General features: G+C 35.5%; 1 protein-coding gene and 1 non-coding gene across 2 annotated transcripts in view; both read right to left on the bottom strand.

Annotated features, from left to right (window-relative positions):
- Positions 1–239: 239 nt before the first annotated feature.
- The window catches only part of LMNTD1 (lamin tail domain containing 1), a 32,890-nt gene continuing 17,473 nt past the window's right edge, over positions 240–15,656 (bottom strand). Inside the window, exons 7-10 of the mRNA XM_044678559.1 lie at positions 10,829–11,031; positions 10,229–10,401; positions 1,746–1,847; positions 240–268 (exon numbers count right to left, since the gene is read on the bottom strand). Coding sequence (XP_044534494.1) covers positions 240–268; positions 1,746–1,847; positions 10,229–10,401; positions 10,829–11,031 — 507 coding nt within the window. The remainder of the gene's footprint in view (positions 269–1,745; positions 1,848–10,228; positions 10,402–10,828; positions 11,032–15,656) is intronic.
- LOC123250817 lies at positions 5,631–5,756 on the bottom strand. The gene has a single exon (XR_006506452.1). It is a non-coding gene; the product is annotated as a U6atac minor spliceosomal RNA (small nuclear RNA).

Here is a 15,656-nt window from a genome sequence, read left to right as displayed (position 1 = left end):
TCCAAGTTTTCATTTTCCAGATGCCAGAATATATTGGTATGTTCATGTTAACAACATGGAGTGATAAAAGACACCTTGGTGACTTTAACTCAAGCATTTTATAATTATATGCACATACATGTACATATATAATTTTTTTTTACTTCATGTGAGATAGGCAAGTTTCTTCATGGGCAGAATCATTATATATCTTTCTCATTGTTGAATATGTGCAACCACTGGAGCACATACTCATGTTGTCACCAAATATAGTGTGATTTACAGAGGTCTTGTAGAGTAGATATCGATTCCAAGAGGACCACATCACAATTCCCTAAGATAATAAATATCTGAGAAGGATACTTAGAGCCAAATCTCATTTTCTAAATATTTCTAGCTCACCCCAAATGTTTTTTGAGAAATAATCTTATATTTGATTGTTGAGGCAACTCTGGTGGTATAAATATTATTCTCTGTTTTACAGATGGAGAAACTGAGGCTCAGAGTTTTAAAAAAATCTTCTTTTGAAATTGAAGGAAATAATGGACAATAATTATCTGTGAGATTCTCTTGAACGCCTGTAAAAATTGTTACCTGTATAACCACTTCAACATCTTTAAAACTCATTATTATTATTATTATTATTATTATTATTATTATTATTATACAGTTATGTGTGTGAAGAAAGTTCAAATGTGTTGTAGTTCAAAGAGAGATTACCTAACTTTTCCATACAACTAGTAAGTGGCAAAATGAAGACTTGAACATAGGTCTTCTAACATCCTATCTAGCAATCTTTCCATTACCCACAAATATTCTTACAATCCTATCTGATCCAATAGAACATCTTATAACAGGTTATTCTATCCTCATGCCTACTGTAAGCTTATAGTATATTGGATGGACACTATCAACTGGTAAGCAATTGTGCTGGGCTCAGCATAGACCAGTGGTTCCCAAACTTTTTTGGCCTACTGCCCCCTTTCCAGAAAAAATATTACTTAGCCCCCTGGAAATTAATTTTTAAAAAATTTTAATAGCAATTATTAGGAAAGATATATGCACCTGTGGCCATCACCACTTCCCTAGATCTCTGCAGCACCCACCAGGGGGTGGTGGCGCCCACTTTGGGAATGAATCACTGGCATAGACTTTGGGTACAGGTGAAGGCCATTTTTGATTAGCTCTTCCCAATGCACTTAGGTTCTGAGCTTTATATTTAGTAGGGAGAAACATAAGTTGCAGAAATTGGTTGTGATCCACGCTTAAATAAAACTTTATAATAGAAGCGAGATTTTCTCATGGAAATAAAGGTACTACAATAAGATATATGTGGTATAAAAATGGACCTACAATCTCTTCTTCTACCTAAATAACTTCAGTTAAAATTCTATATTAATCCTTAAGGGTCAAAAAAGAATGTTTTACTTTCAATGTTGTACTTTCAAACTATTTCCCCAGGTTCTCTAGGTTTTGTGTCTAATGTAGCACAAGGCACCGAGGGACATAGTATAAAAGTAAAGTTTGTTCCCTACTCTCATAGTCCTTGTGAGATATTAGGAGAAACAAAATAAATGTAGATAAGGCAATAATTTTTAGGGGAAACTAATGACCTGAGGATATTATTGAGTGTCCAGTTCCACAATAGGTTTTAAAGTGATTTCTAATGATAAGTTTTCCCCTTATATATCTATATGTATATGTATATATGTATGCATATGTGTATATACACACATATATACAGAGGACTTACAATACATTGTTACTCACCCCTGAAGATGGAACTGATCTTCTGCCACTTTTGTGATTCTGGTGGACTGTGTTCATAGTTTTGTTTCTTCGGGTTCCAGTGGACAAGGAATAGGGGACTAGGGAGGAAGACAGGATGTGTAAGAATCAAGATTTTTGTAAAGTATTTATTTTCATTTCCAAACTAAAGCCTTCAGAACAGTATCACATAGTGATTTGAAACAGTCTTTAATCCCCAAAATGCTTTAATTTAAACTACATGAAAATAAACCTTTAATTATTATTAAGAAGTTTTAAATAGACTTTTTTTTTTAATCAGAAATAAAATTTCTTCACAAACTTCATACATTAATTCTAACCATAAGGATTAATTATCTGGTAGGGAAATCTCCAGGGGTCTAATGAAATAGACCACATCACAATTCCTATTGTAATTCACATCTTAACTATTGTTTCTGCTTCTGTATTCATTTTCATTTTCTTTTTCTCTCCTGGGCTTTTGGTGCTTGGTCAAACCATGTTATTGGTCTTAGAAACAAACTGAATATTATTAGTATCTGAACTTCTTTCACACATGTAACATGTATCTACCAAGTAATGTTTTTTTCAGAAATGAGTTTCAAAGGAGTCAAAGTAGTTATGTGGGTAACAATTTTTATGGGCATTTAAGGGAATCTAACACAGATAATCGTTGTCCATTGTTTGCTTCAATTAGGAAAGAAGATAAAAGAAAATTGAGGATTTCCTCAGAGAAAAAAAAGAGGAAAAAGAAAGAGAGGAAAGAAGAGAAGTTAGATTAAGTAGTAACTGATATATAAGAACTAAATTTCAATGTAAAAACAGTAATCTGTGCTTTATATTTTAAATTTTGTTCTATACTGTTATGCTTTCTTATATTTAGCAATAGAAATTGGTTGATTACTGATGTTATCATTTCAATACTTCAAGGGTCCCCATTTTAGTTTTTCTTTTGCCAAATACATAGTAGACAGTCTTTGTGAATTGGCTTGTAGTCAACTCTTTGGTGATGACCTCCTCTGTACTTAGTTTGGTCTTCATGTGACAGATACTTAGAATGTCTGGCTATTTACTTGAAAATTTTCCATTTTGTCAGTGTTAGAGAAGTCCAGTGGCCAAGTCACAGCTGAAATGTCACAAAATTTCAAAGCTGGAGGGGACCTCATTAGCCACAGCACAACCTATATCTGAAAAGGAATCCTCACACCATTTATTATTGATAGTCATCCAGTGATGGTGAACACATCATCTCTTGAATATTCTACTTTTGTAGAAGTCTAATTATTAGGAAGTTTTTCTAGACATCAATCCTAAGTTTTCACTTTTTTCTGTTTCTTCCTTCTCCTGGATCTGCTTTCTGCTGCCAGAAATGAACAAATATAAGTCCTCTTCCACATAGCAATTCTTAAACACAGCTGTCATGCATTATCTGGGTCCTCTCTTATTCAGGATAAAGATGGGCATTTCCTTGAACTGATGGTGACATGTACTCAAAGCTGTTTGACCATAGTGGTTGCTCTCTAATGTATCAATGTCCTGTCCAGATGTCTGACCATGGCAGAATACAGAGAGATTATTATCTACTTATTCCTAGAAATTATGCTTCTTTTAATGTAGCTCAAGATTACATTGGGTTTTTTTGGTTGTCATCTCACAATTGTTGATGGATATTGGGATTGCAGTCCATTAAAACTTTCAAAAATTTTTTTTCAGATCCTCCATTATATACTTATAAAGTTGTTTTACTTTTATGTCTAATAAATTTTCTTTTTTGATTTAGCTCACTGCTCTGTCCTGCCAAGATCTTTTTAGATCTTAATTGTTCAGCAGTGTTAGTTATCGCTTCTAGTTTTGTGTCAAATTCAAATTTGTTGAGTTTGTCATCTATGTCTTTATCTAAGTCACTGATAAAAATGTTAAGCAACACAGGGCTAAACACCAATCTATCAGACACTTTACTAGAGACTTATAGTCAAAACTACTTTAGGCCATTTAGCCACTTCTGACTCAATCCAATCAACATAATTTGACTTATCTAGTTCACATCTGTGGGAAGCCAATAAGAGAATAGATAAAAATCTGAGACTCCTCTTTTGTGATCCTTGTGATTTCTTCTTGAAAAGTATTATAGCCTTACTGAAAAGCTTTAAGTTCCTATCAAACCTGAATTTAAAGGGTTAACATTGTTAACACAGCAAGGAATGCTGCTGCCTGTTATAGCTAAGGCCAAGATACTCCCCAACTTGGCTTTCTGATAAGAACCTAGTAAAAATTCAGCCTTGGCCTTGGTCTATTCTGAAGCCAATATTTTGTGTTTTGATGTGACATAATTTGTAACTTCTGCGCATCTGCAAAGTTTCCGGGGGGGGTGGGGAAGGGGTTCTTTTGTGTGAAATGAGTCTTGAAATATATATAATAAACTCCATGCTCCTGGAGCCAGAGCTGGAAGCATGAAGTAAAAGACATTTCCCTTGTCCTGTCCTTATTTCCTTATCAACTAAACTGTCATCAGATTATCAGAGATGATAAAGAGATCTCCACACACATCTTACCAAGTTTTCTACAAAATTAGTATGAGATTGAATCAAATGCATTGTTAAGATCTAGGTAAGCTATATCTGCAATAGTACTTTGATCAATTATTTTAGTAACTTGCCAAAAAAGGAAATAAGGTTTATCTGGCATGACCTATTTTTTCTAAGCTGGTTCTTTGGGGTCATTGCATCTTTTTCTGTATGTTCAATGAGTTCAATCATATGTGTTCTGAAAATTTCCCAGGAATTAAGGTTAAGTTCATTGGTCTACAAATGATTGACTTTGTTTACTTTCCTTCTTTGAAAATAAAGACATTTTCCTCTTTCCAGTCCTATGAGATTTCTCCCATTCTCCATAATCTTTAAAATGTTAATGATAATAGCCTAAAAATCATCCATTCTTTAAAGCAGCATATAAAAATTTAGTTCAACTGGGCCAGGTGACTTTAATTCATCAAAGCCAACTAGGTACTCTCCTGGACTGGACTGTCCATTGGATACTGTCTATCCTTCTGAACTCTATGAAATTTGAATACCCCAATGTCAGAGTATTCCCAGCTTTTTCTCTTTCCTTATTATAGGAAGTAGTCACTTCACTCCAGTATTCCCATCATTTCTACTTCAGCAACCACAATCTTTCCCCTTTAAGTGATATGAAAGACACAAAATTTTCAATTATCATTCCTCCAGTTTTTGAAGGATGACATTCTCATTAAGGCAGTTCAGTAAGTGACAGAGCTCTAGAAAAATGAGCCTACCATCACTACAAAACACATGTTTGTGTCATATGTGTGATCTTTTTTTGGAACTACTCATCTCTTTCCTCTTTCTGTCTAAGTGATCTATTTCTTTTCAATGATGCTGAAAAATTTTTTCAATTTCTGATTTTGTTCTTCACTCAAATAATCTCCATCATGCTCACCCCCTCCTCACCCCACCAATAGTTACTGAATTTCCATGCATGAAAATACCTTGTTAGTATACAACGCTATTCCCCATTCCTTTTTACTTATTCTATTTCTTTTGCATGAGAGACTTCCAGGGCCATATTTTAGGCATGGGTTTTAAATCACTATGTATTAGTTGAGAACTAATGAGGTTAAATTTATCTCCTTGTATTAAGATACCTAATTTCTCTTGACTAAACATTGGGCACCTGTCATAGACTTGAGGTCACAGGATTTACTGTAGTGAAGACTGGTACAGAAATAAAGTTAATTTCTTCCTTATCCCATCTTAATATATATTTTTTAAAAGCTTAGGATACTTGTGAATATATTTGTAAGACCACAAGCAAATACATTTTTTTTCTTCTTTTTTTAATTTAATTTTCATTCTTTTTTTTTTTTTTTAAACATGGTTAGATGCCACAGAGTAGGTGGCAATGCCTTAACCATATGTGTGTTGTAAAGGCCACTAGGACCTCTTCCATCCTTATCAAGGGGAGTGCTAACCTTCTCTCCTTTCATACAACACAGCAAATACATTCTTATCTAACTCTGGTAGTACTGTATTTTAATCCATATTCTAGAAATCTTAATCCAGTTTGCAAACACTATCTTGTTAGATGTTCACTTGCCAAATTAATTTCCCCTTTTTCTTTTCTTTCTTTCCCTTTTCTCCTTTCTCCTTTCTCCTTTCTCCTTTCTCCTTTCTCCTTTCTCCTTTCTCCTTTCTCCTTTCTCCTTTCCCCTTTCCTTTCCTTTCCTTTCCTTTCCTTTCCTTTCCTTTCCTTTCCTTTCCTTTCCTTTCCTTTCCCTTTCCCTTTCCCTTTCTCTTTCCTTTCTTCTCTTTTCTTTCCTTCCATGGGATACACTGAGCAAACTTTAACCTGTGCCCATAATTTTTGGTTTAGATTTTATGATCTTTAACAAAACTTTTGTGATTTCTTTTGATAGTATATTTTCTGACTATGTGCATCACATTATAACAGTTCTCTGTTTTCTTAAGTATTGGGAGATACAGTTATATCTTGGATTTACATTACCAGGAAGACAGCAGCCATAACTATTATAGTTGCTTCCATATCCCCTATTTTTCTTTTCTCCATCTGGCCCTTTCATTCAATGTTTTTTTTATTTTTAAACACTTACCTTCCACTGTGTATTGGTTCTAAGACAAAAGAGCAGTAAGGCCTAGGAAGTGGGGGTTATGTGACTTTCCCAGGGGCTTAAATCCAGGGGATGTCTGAGACATGATTTGGACCTCAGACCTCTCATCTTTAGGGCTTACTCTCACTCCATTGAGCCACTTAGCTGCCCCCTCTATTATTCCTTGAAGGACAAGAAGTTACTTCTCTTTAAGAATACTGTCAATTTTTTTCTTGCTTCAAGTTTATTGCTGTCCTGATTGTCCTTCCTTTCCTGTTCTTTGACAGTCTTTCACTTTTCAACCTTCTGAAGAATGGTCAAGTTTCTCTTTGTTTACTTCAGAATGGCTCCCAACCCATTGTGGGACAATGATCATCCCATATCCCAACTTAGGTCCATTGACTATAGTAAAAATAAAAACATCACACAGTCCATGTAAAGCATAGCAAACTCTTCTCCCTGATCTCCATACTAATCAAGCACCTTAGCTTTAAAAACAAAACAAAAATACCAAATCTTATTAGTTTTTACACTTCAACTTCTTCACCTCCTACACATGCCCTCTTTAGACATTTCATCATCTCTCAATAAGTTGATTGATACTACCAACTTCCTTCCCATTTGTCACAACAACTTATAAACACAGGATGTATATGCTTCCTTTCGTCTTTGGGACTAGCCATATACATACATACATACATACATATATATATATATATATATATATATATATATACATATATATATATCCTTAACATGTCTTAGAGTTGATATTCAGGATTGGTTACAAGACAGAAGAGTGTCAAGGGTTAAGCATTTGGGGTTAAGCTTTCCTAAGGTCACACATCTAGGAAGTATCTGAGGCCAGATTTGAACCCATGACCAGCAATTTCTAGGTCTGGCCCTCTATCCACTTCCCATCTAGCTTGCCCTTGTCCTGTCTCATATATTTTACTATATGTTTTATTTACCAATTTACTTGTTTTACTTACTTTTTCTTACTTTGTCTGATCAGCTCTTTTCTCCCTTTCCTTCTGAGTGTTTTTCCTTGATCCTTTTTTTTTGAGTCTCCTTATTCCTCTTTAGTTCTGCTCCTCTTTCATCCTTTTTTCCCAGAATCCAGAAATGAAGAAGAGGATATAAACCTGGAAATTGTTCCTCAAATTTTCTTCATTTCTTCTGAATTTCCCTTCAACAAATCCAATCTTTGGCTTTCTTGTTAAGTCCAAAACTTTGTGAGTTCTCTTTAGGTTTTTACTTTATCTTCACTTTATATTCTTCTCCTTTAACTTTTTTTCTTATCAAAACTTGAAGAACTAACTTCCTGTTTCAGGAGACTATTTCTTTTCATTTTTCCTAACAAATTCAATCTTGAACCTTTTTCATGAGTCCAAATTCTTCTAAGCCACCTGCACGATCTTTTTCTTATTATTCAGCTCATTTCCCCCTCTTTTCTCCTGCAATCTTCTTCCATAGAAGCCATAAGTATTCTTAAATAGACCTCCAGAATAAGAGTCAACACCATGGCACAATGAGTCAGTAGAGCAAGAGTTTTAGTAAAGGGTATTTCTATTTTTGTAAAAAAGGGAGCTTCTCAGGATGAAGCCAACACTGCAAACTAAAGAAAGTACTCAGAATAGGATCTCTCCCTACATTCAGACAATATGAAGATAATACCTTAAATAGAAATCTGGAGTGGCAGAGCCAACAAAAGGTCAGAGCAAGACTTTATTCCAGTCCAAGACAACATAGGAAATATTGTGATAAAGAGTTAGAGGTTGGCTCACAGCCCATGTGGATGTAACACTCATGATGGATGAGAGGATGGCAAAATAGCAGCTGCAGCTTCAGGTATTCACAAACCAGAGACACAAAGGGGACCTGGCAACTTGTCAGAAAGAGATTACAGATGACTTCTTTGTTTATACTTAGATGTAGGACCAGATGCTGTATGGCAACTCCATTGCCTATTCCAACTTCTGGAACATGACCTCAAGGAGGAGAGGAGCCCTTTCAGTCAAGAGGGAGTGGGTCCTAAGGAATAATAACACTTGTAATCCCAAGGGAGCAGGTACCCAGAAGAGCAGCATTGCTTCCAATTGCAAAGGAACAGGGTCTCTGAGAAGCATTACTGCTTCTAGAAGGCTGCACATGAGCTTGTTGCATGGTGACATAATCCATGCAGACAATGTTGGAGTAAGTAAGAAGACTCTGAAACTAGACCATAGATTATCTGTGACTTTGGAAATCAGAATAGGCCCTTGATACATTTGCGAGATGACTTAAATGACTTTCTTTCTGTTGATGAGCTGGGATTGGTAATAGCTTTTCATCCCAGTAAAACCTGAAAAGATAGTTTTTCTACCCTCGTGATCACAAAAAAATACACTTTTGGTTCAGGCTCAAAATCAATCTTAAAAAATAATGATTTATATGACCATCATACCCTTGATATAGTTTTTTTCATTCATTTATTCAAATATTTTTCTTGAGTTCTTACTATTTGCAAGAAATGAATAAGCATGTGTGGCTATGAATAAAAAAAGTTAGTCCTTGCTTTCAAGGAGCTTACATCCTTCTGGAATGATATAGCATTGTTCACAGAGAAGGAATCACAGGACAAATATAAAATAACTATAAAATGATAGGTAGAATAATAATTGGGAGAATCAGGAATAATAATCTGTTGAAGGAGGTGGCACTTGAGCTCAGTATTGAAGATCTATCCCAAGAGTCTGAAATGAGGAGGGGAAGCATCCCAGGCACCAGGTATAGTTCAAGCAAAGACATTAAGGTGGGTGATATCATATCAAGTATAGGGAACAGCAAGTAGGTTTGTTTGGTTGAAGCACACAATACATAGTGGTAGTTAAATGGGATAAACTGGAAAAGCAGGGTGGGGTCAGATACCAAACAGAATTGGGATTCTATTCTAGAGGCAACGGGATCCACTGAAGTTTTTCGAACAGTGATGCGGTTAGTCAATAAACATTTATTAAGCACCTATGTGTCAGGTACTGTGTTAAATGCTGGGGATATAAATATGTGAAAGAAAGATGGCCCTTGCTGTCATGGAACTTACAATCAAAATTAAGACAATTAAACAAAATTTTAAAAAGCTAAAAATGAGGATGGGGGAAAGATGGTCCTCTGCAAAGGGGCATGATGGATAAATCCAAAGGAGAGTTGGGTAAGAAATAAGAGATGGCTGGCTTGGGCACCTTCCTTAAATGGATGTCTTGGGAGGAGCTCTCCACTCTGCCTCTAATCAGAGGGTCCTCAGGGTCAGAAAGTATTCATATCAATATTATTCGTAACAGATGTAAGACAAGGACTGATATGCTCTTGAAGCATGAAGAAATTCCTGAGGGCATTAAGAAGTCCAGAGGAGTGAAGCTGGGTAGGTAATGAGGAGATGGCTGACCTGGTGCCCTCTAAATTGGAGATTTTTGGATAGATCTATGCTTTAGTAATACCATTTTTATATTTATTTATTTATTTTAAAAATATTTTTCTTTCATCATGGTTACATGATTTGTGCTCTCTCTTCCTCTCTTTCCTCCCCACTCCTGAAGCTAACAAGCAATTCCACTGGGCTATACATATATTAACACCATTTTGAAAGCTGTGTGGATGATCGGATTGAGTGAGAAGACTAGATGTCCTCAAGTAAGGAAGCAAGGGGCTACACTAAAATAAATTAATATCAGTATGACCTGATTATGGCATATTTGAAGGCCCACAAGGTGAGAGTGGATGGTTATTCAAATCTTCCTCTTGGACATTACATATTTCAAAAGAAACTTATTTACATTGTCCTTCCTTCCCCCTTTTCATAATAACTGCTTCTTGACTCACCTAGTATTGGATCAGGTCTAGCTGATTGTGACCTCGTCTGCCTGCCCATGGTGCTCCCATCATTGCCTATAGTAGCTGGTCGTTGTGCTGAATAGTTGGGATGTATAGGGTGGTCGGGGCTATGGCACCATGGGCTGCGATTGGGGAAAAGAGATGGTGGGAGTTCTTTTTCTCTGTAAAAGAAAAGTGAAAATCAAAATTGTTTTTATAATATACACACAACTAAAGAGTTGGATAACTTGAAACTGTGCAAACTGCTTAAGATTAAGACAGCAATAACTAAAATTACATTTCAGTTCTAAGGAAAAGAACTGTCTCCAAGATCTGTTATCAGTAAGAAAGACATTTATGAATGAAATGGGAATATCTGATGTAAATGTAACATATGGACCTAAAAACAAGAACCGTGTTAAAATATGAATCCTCTATGAATCCTCTTGCAAACTCTCTACAGAAGTTTGTTCCCTCCATCTACCCATTTTAGGTATGGATTGCCTCATGCCGTCTTGCCACCCAATCCTTGGGTTGTATTTACTTAATAGCTACAAAAAAGATAATGTTAGGATAATGTTAACACTCAATAATGTGTTAAGTATGTACCTCTTAAGAAAAACTCGAACATGTTCTTCCAGAATTGATGGGCTTGGCTGATCTGTTTTTCCTTTGGATAGTGCAGATTCTGATTCCTGGATCATTTGTACTTTAGGTGATGTGATTATTACTGGGCTTCTATCATGTTTTTTCTCAGTGTCAATTCCTTCCCATGCTTGCTTCCAGTGGATAGGGGTATACCAAGCAATAGCCTAGAGAGAGCAGTCATCACTGTAATATACCATTCAAGAATATTCTTTATATTACTTAGATGATTGGAATTATATTATCTATCACTAAATCTAATTTTAAAGTTTTTATGAGGGTCAGTATTCCTCAGCAATGTAAATTTAGGATGAGAAGATGGGAAGAGAGAAACAGCAAAATACTCTAGTTTGTTACTTGGAAGTAGGAGATTTTAATTGTTACGTAGAAGTTGGAACAGGTAATAAAGAACATTGTCAGAAGTCTATCATGAAGGAGAAGTGAAAGGGAAAATACTTTATTGCTTTTCATAAGTACACGTTTTTAATTTTGGGAATATTCTGCCCTCCAAGGGTACCTAGGTATTTTATGATGCCAAGTTAAATGTATTGGAGTGCAGGACAAAGCCACCAAAGACAGTAACACAGAGGACACTGTCTTCAAATTCAGGGTTGTGAAGTTTTCAAATGCTTTGTGGATTCCCCCTAAATGCCTTATTTTTCTTTAATTCTTTAGATTATCTCTCTTTGCCTCCTGGTAACGACTAAGAGGGAAACAGGAGACAATAAAGTGTTAATAAAGCTGCAGTGGTTTTTGAGAGGATAAGAGGGAATGAAGGTTATAGAGCACACACAGACACACACACACAGACACAACTACAGTATTGGTAAGGAGTTTCTATTTCCTAAATATCCTACATATTTATTATGGCAATAAATTATGGTAAAATCTGAAAATTAGACCTTTCTTCATAGGAAGCATTAAAATATTGTTCAGTCATATGTGACTCTTTGTGATTTCATTTGGGGTTTTCTTGGCAGAGATACTGGAATGTTTTGCCATTTCCTTCTCCAATTCATTTTTCAGATGAGGAAACTGAGGCAAACAGGGTTAAGTGACTTGTTTAAGATAACATAGCTAGTAACTATCTGAGACCAAATTTGAACTCTGGATAATGAGTCTTTCTGACTCCAGGCTGGGCACTTTATCCACTGCACCACTCAGCTGCCCCACACTTAAAATCAAGAAGTGCTCAATAGGTGCTTCTGATTTATACTTTTCAATGTTTAGTTTTATAAAATGGAAGATTTGGATTTAAGCTGTAACAATGTGAAAACTGTTCCATGGCTTATAATATAGCACTTTGAGAGCTCCAAAGTGTTTTCCTCACAGTGACTCTGTAAAGTAGGCATTGGTTATATTATTATTTCCATTTTGGATCTGAGGACACAAAGGATGGCTGTATGGGAAAGAGGGCTGTTTTTTTTTCCAGTCCACCTAAATGTAGTTTTATGTTAATTCATGTCTAACTATTTGCAGGTTTCGTATTATGCGGGCTTTAGTTTTCAAATTTTCTATTAGATATTTAGATATTTATAAAGCTTGGTGGCTCAGAGCCAGGCCTAGAGATGGGAGGTCCTTGGTTCAAATCTGACCTCAGACACTTCCTAACTGTGTGACCCCAGGTAAGTCTTTTGACCACCCTCCTTTCCCCCATTAACTAGCCCTTTGCCTTGGAACCAATACACATTATTGATTCTAAGATGGAACATAATAATTATTTTTTAAGGAAGGGTATCTGGTTTCTTTAAACAGAGGAAGAAACTGAGGCACTAGGAAACAAAGAATTTGATAGAGATTCTCATGCTATTTTCATGGATGAAATAATAATAGAGTCATGTGGATTTGGAACTGAAGAATAGCCAGATCTCCCAAAGTAATCATTTATGGTTTGATGCTTGGCCTTATGCTGTTTGAACATTTTTGTACATGACTTGGATAAAGACATAGGTAGCATGCTGATCAAGTTAAAGAATCATAGAATTTTAAAGTGGAAAAGGATCTCAACAGTCATCTAGTCCATCCCATCCCTGCAAAGACATCTCTCATCATAACATCTGAGCTGACAGGTTATCATACTGCTTCTTCTTGAAGATCTCTGTCCAGTGGAACCCTCTACATACCTCTTATGCCTAGTTCATTTTTCTAATTAAGCCGAAACTTTTCCTCATTGCTTCTGATTTTGACTTGAGATCTTAAACAGAATAAATGTAATAATTGAATCCATTTTCCACTCAACAGACCTGCAAATACTTGACTACAGCAATTCCTGATCCCCTAACCAAAATCTTCTTTTTCAGGTTAAACAAATCTAGATCCCTCAAATGATTCTTATAACGACCTATAAACTCAAGGATCTTTTTATTATCTTAGTTACCCTCCAGTTTATCCATGTCCTGCTAAAATTGTGCCCAGAAATGAACACAACAGTCACATGTAATATGACTGGGGCAAAATACTATAGAACAATCATTTCCTTATTCCCAGAAGATTTGCCTCTCAGTGATGCTCATGATTACATCAGCTTTCTTTGTCTTCTTTCATATTTCACAGTTTACTTATAATTCAACTAAAAAAACCCCAGTCCACTAAAAAACCCCAGATTTGTTTTCAAATCGTGACCTAACAATGCCTCCTTCATTTTGGATTTGTGAAGTCAATGTATTGAAAACAAATGTAAAACTTTTATCCTTATTACATTTGATCTAATTTATTAAATTCAGTCCAATGTTCTAGCCTATGAGCATATTTTAAATATTGTTTTCATCATTCACTTTTTTAGCTATCCCTCCCAGTCTTGGTTCATCCTGAAAATGTGAAAAGCAAGCCATCTTTATTGTTAACTAAGTCACTGATAAAAGTGTTAAATAGTTCAAGACCAAATTCAGATCCCTTTCAAGTTGACAATGAAAAGCTTTTTCAGTCTGGTCATTCATAAAATTATGCTATCATCTTTGTAAAAGACACCATATTAGGAAGATTAGCTAACCTACTGGATGACAGAATCAAGATTCAACAAAATTTTGACAGGCTAGAATATTGGTAATATGAAATTTAATATTTTGAACTCAAAACACATGGGTTTAAAAATCAGCTTCCTAAGTAGAAAATCAGGGGTATGTAAGCTAACCAGCAGTCCATCTGAAAAAGGTCTGGGGTTTTAGTGGATTTCATGAGTCAACAGTATATTATGGGAGCCAAAAAGCTAATCTGAGCTTATAAATAATGAGGCATAATTTCTAGGAATAAGAAAATGGTAGTCTCTTGTACTCTTAGACAAATCCCAACTAGAGTTCTAGGTCCAGGTCTAGGTACTACATTTTAGGAATGCTATTAGATCCACTGTAGAACATCCAAAGGAGGGAAGTCAGGATGGTGAAGGCTCTTTACATGCTATAATCAAGCTGGTTGAAGGATGTAGGGAAGTTTAGCCTGGAGAAGACAGCATTAGGGTGTTGTCTTCATAGTTAACTTGAAATATTTGTTTCATGGAAGAAGCATTATACTTGTTCTGATTGGCTTTAGAGGACAAAAAATAGCAGCACAGGTTCATTTAGGCACATAACAGAAAAATGGTCGAACAATGATAACTATCCAAAAGTAGAATGGACTCCCTGAGAAGCAGTGAGTTCCTCATCTTCAAGCAAAGACTAAGATGACCCCTTGCTGGATATATTGTAAAAGGGATTATTATTTAGGTAAAGCTCATTCTAGATTATCTCTGATGACCTTTTCTATTCTTGGATTTTATGTATCTATGAGATCTCATGATAGAGCCAGAGTTGAAGCTCCCTACCCTTTCAATAATTTTATCTTAAACACAGTTTTTAAAAAGTATCATGAATATTTCATGAATGAAATAAAAGTTCTATTTGATTTTATTAGTTTTTATAGGCTGAATAAAGAAACTTGGGTTCTAATCAGACTCACATCATGGATTTTGGATAAACTGCTTAACCTCTCTAGTCTCCAGTTTTCTCATCTGTAAAAGTACAGGTTGAACTAGTTTCTCTGTAGTCCCTTCTAGCTCTAAATTCTATATTGGGACTGAGATGATTTCTAAACACCTCCTCTTCATTAATTCCTATCATTCTATGATTCCCTTGTGGACGCAGAAGGACCGTAACAATTCCTATTCTTTCTTCTCTGTTCTTCACTCTTCTGATTTCATCTTTAACACTTATACAAAATTCTCTATCCAAATTTGGGTATATAAGAATGCATAGGAAATAGTTGATTCCCTTTGAGTACAGGTATTAAAACCTGGCTCAAGACTATATATAAAGCACTATGTACAGAACTTATGGTTTATATAAGAAACTTCAGTGCTAGTAACTCTTCCAAGAGGAACTCTGGCCTGGACCTCTCCCCCTCTGAATAAGTAACCTCAAATCTCTGTGCCAAATCTGTTAAAGAAAAATTGAGAATCCACATTTAAAAAAACACTTAGAATCTTTAAATAAAAGGAGGTGTTTAATGTGTAATCAAGTTGCAATAAACAATGAAGAAGAGAATAGAGTTCTGATGGCCTGCTAAGAAACACAATATTCTTTAGTTGTAATTCATGCTCAGGCAATGATTTTTTTCTTGCCTTAGGAAAAAAAAATAGTTCTCTCCATGTCTCCTTTTCGCTGTGTCTGAGATTCAAATCAGATCTTATGGAGACAGTAGGAAATTTAGTTTAACTTTACAAAGAGCCCTAAAGAGAAGTGCATGAAAGCTGATGAAAGACTACCAAGGGTCACTAGTTATGGTGTCACTAGTTAAGTACCTGGTAATTTCCCTGGTGAGT

The sequence above is a fragment of the Gracilinanus agilis genome, chromosome 5, assembly GCF_016433145.1.
Source record: "Gracilinanus agilis isolate LMUSP501 chromosome 5, AgileGrace, whole genome shotgun sequence".
NCBI classification, from domain to species: Eukaryota; Metazoa; Chordata; class Mammalia; order Didelphimorphia; family Didelphidae; genus Gracilinanus; species Gracilinanus agilis.
This window is presented reverse-complemented; position numbering and strand designations above follow the sequence as displayed.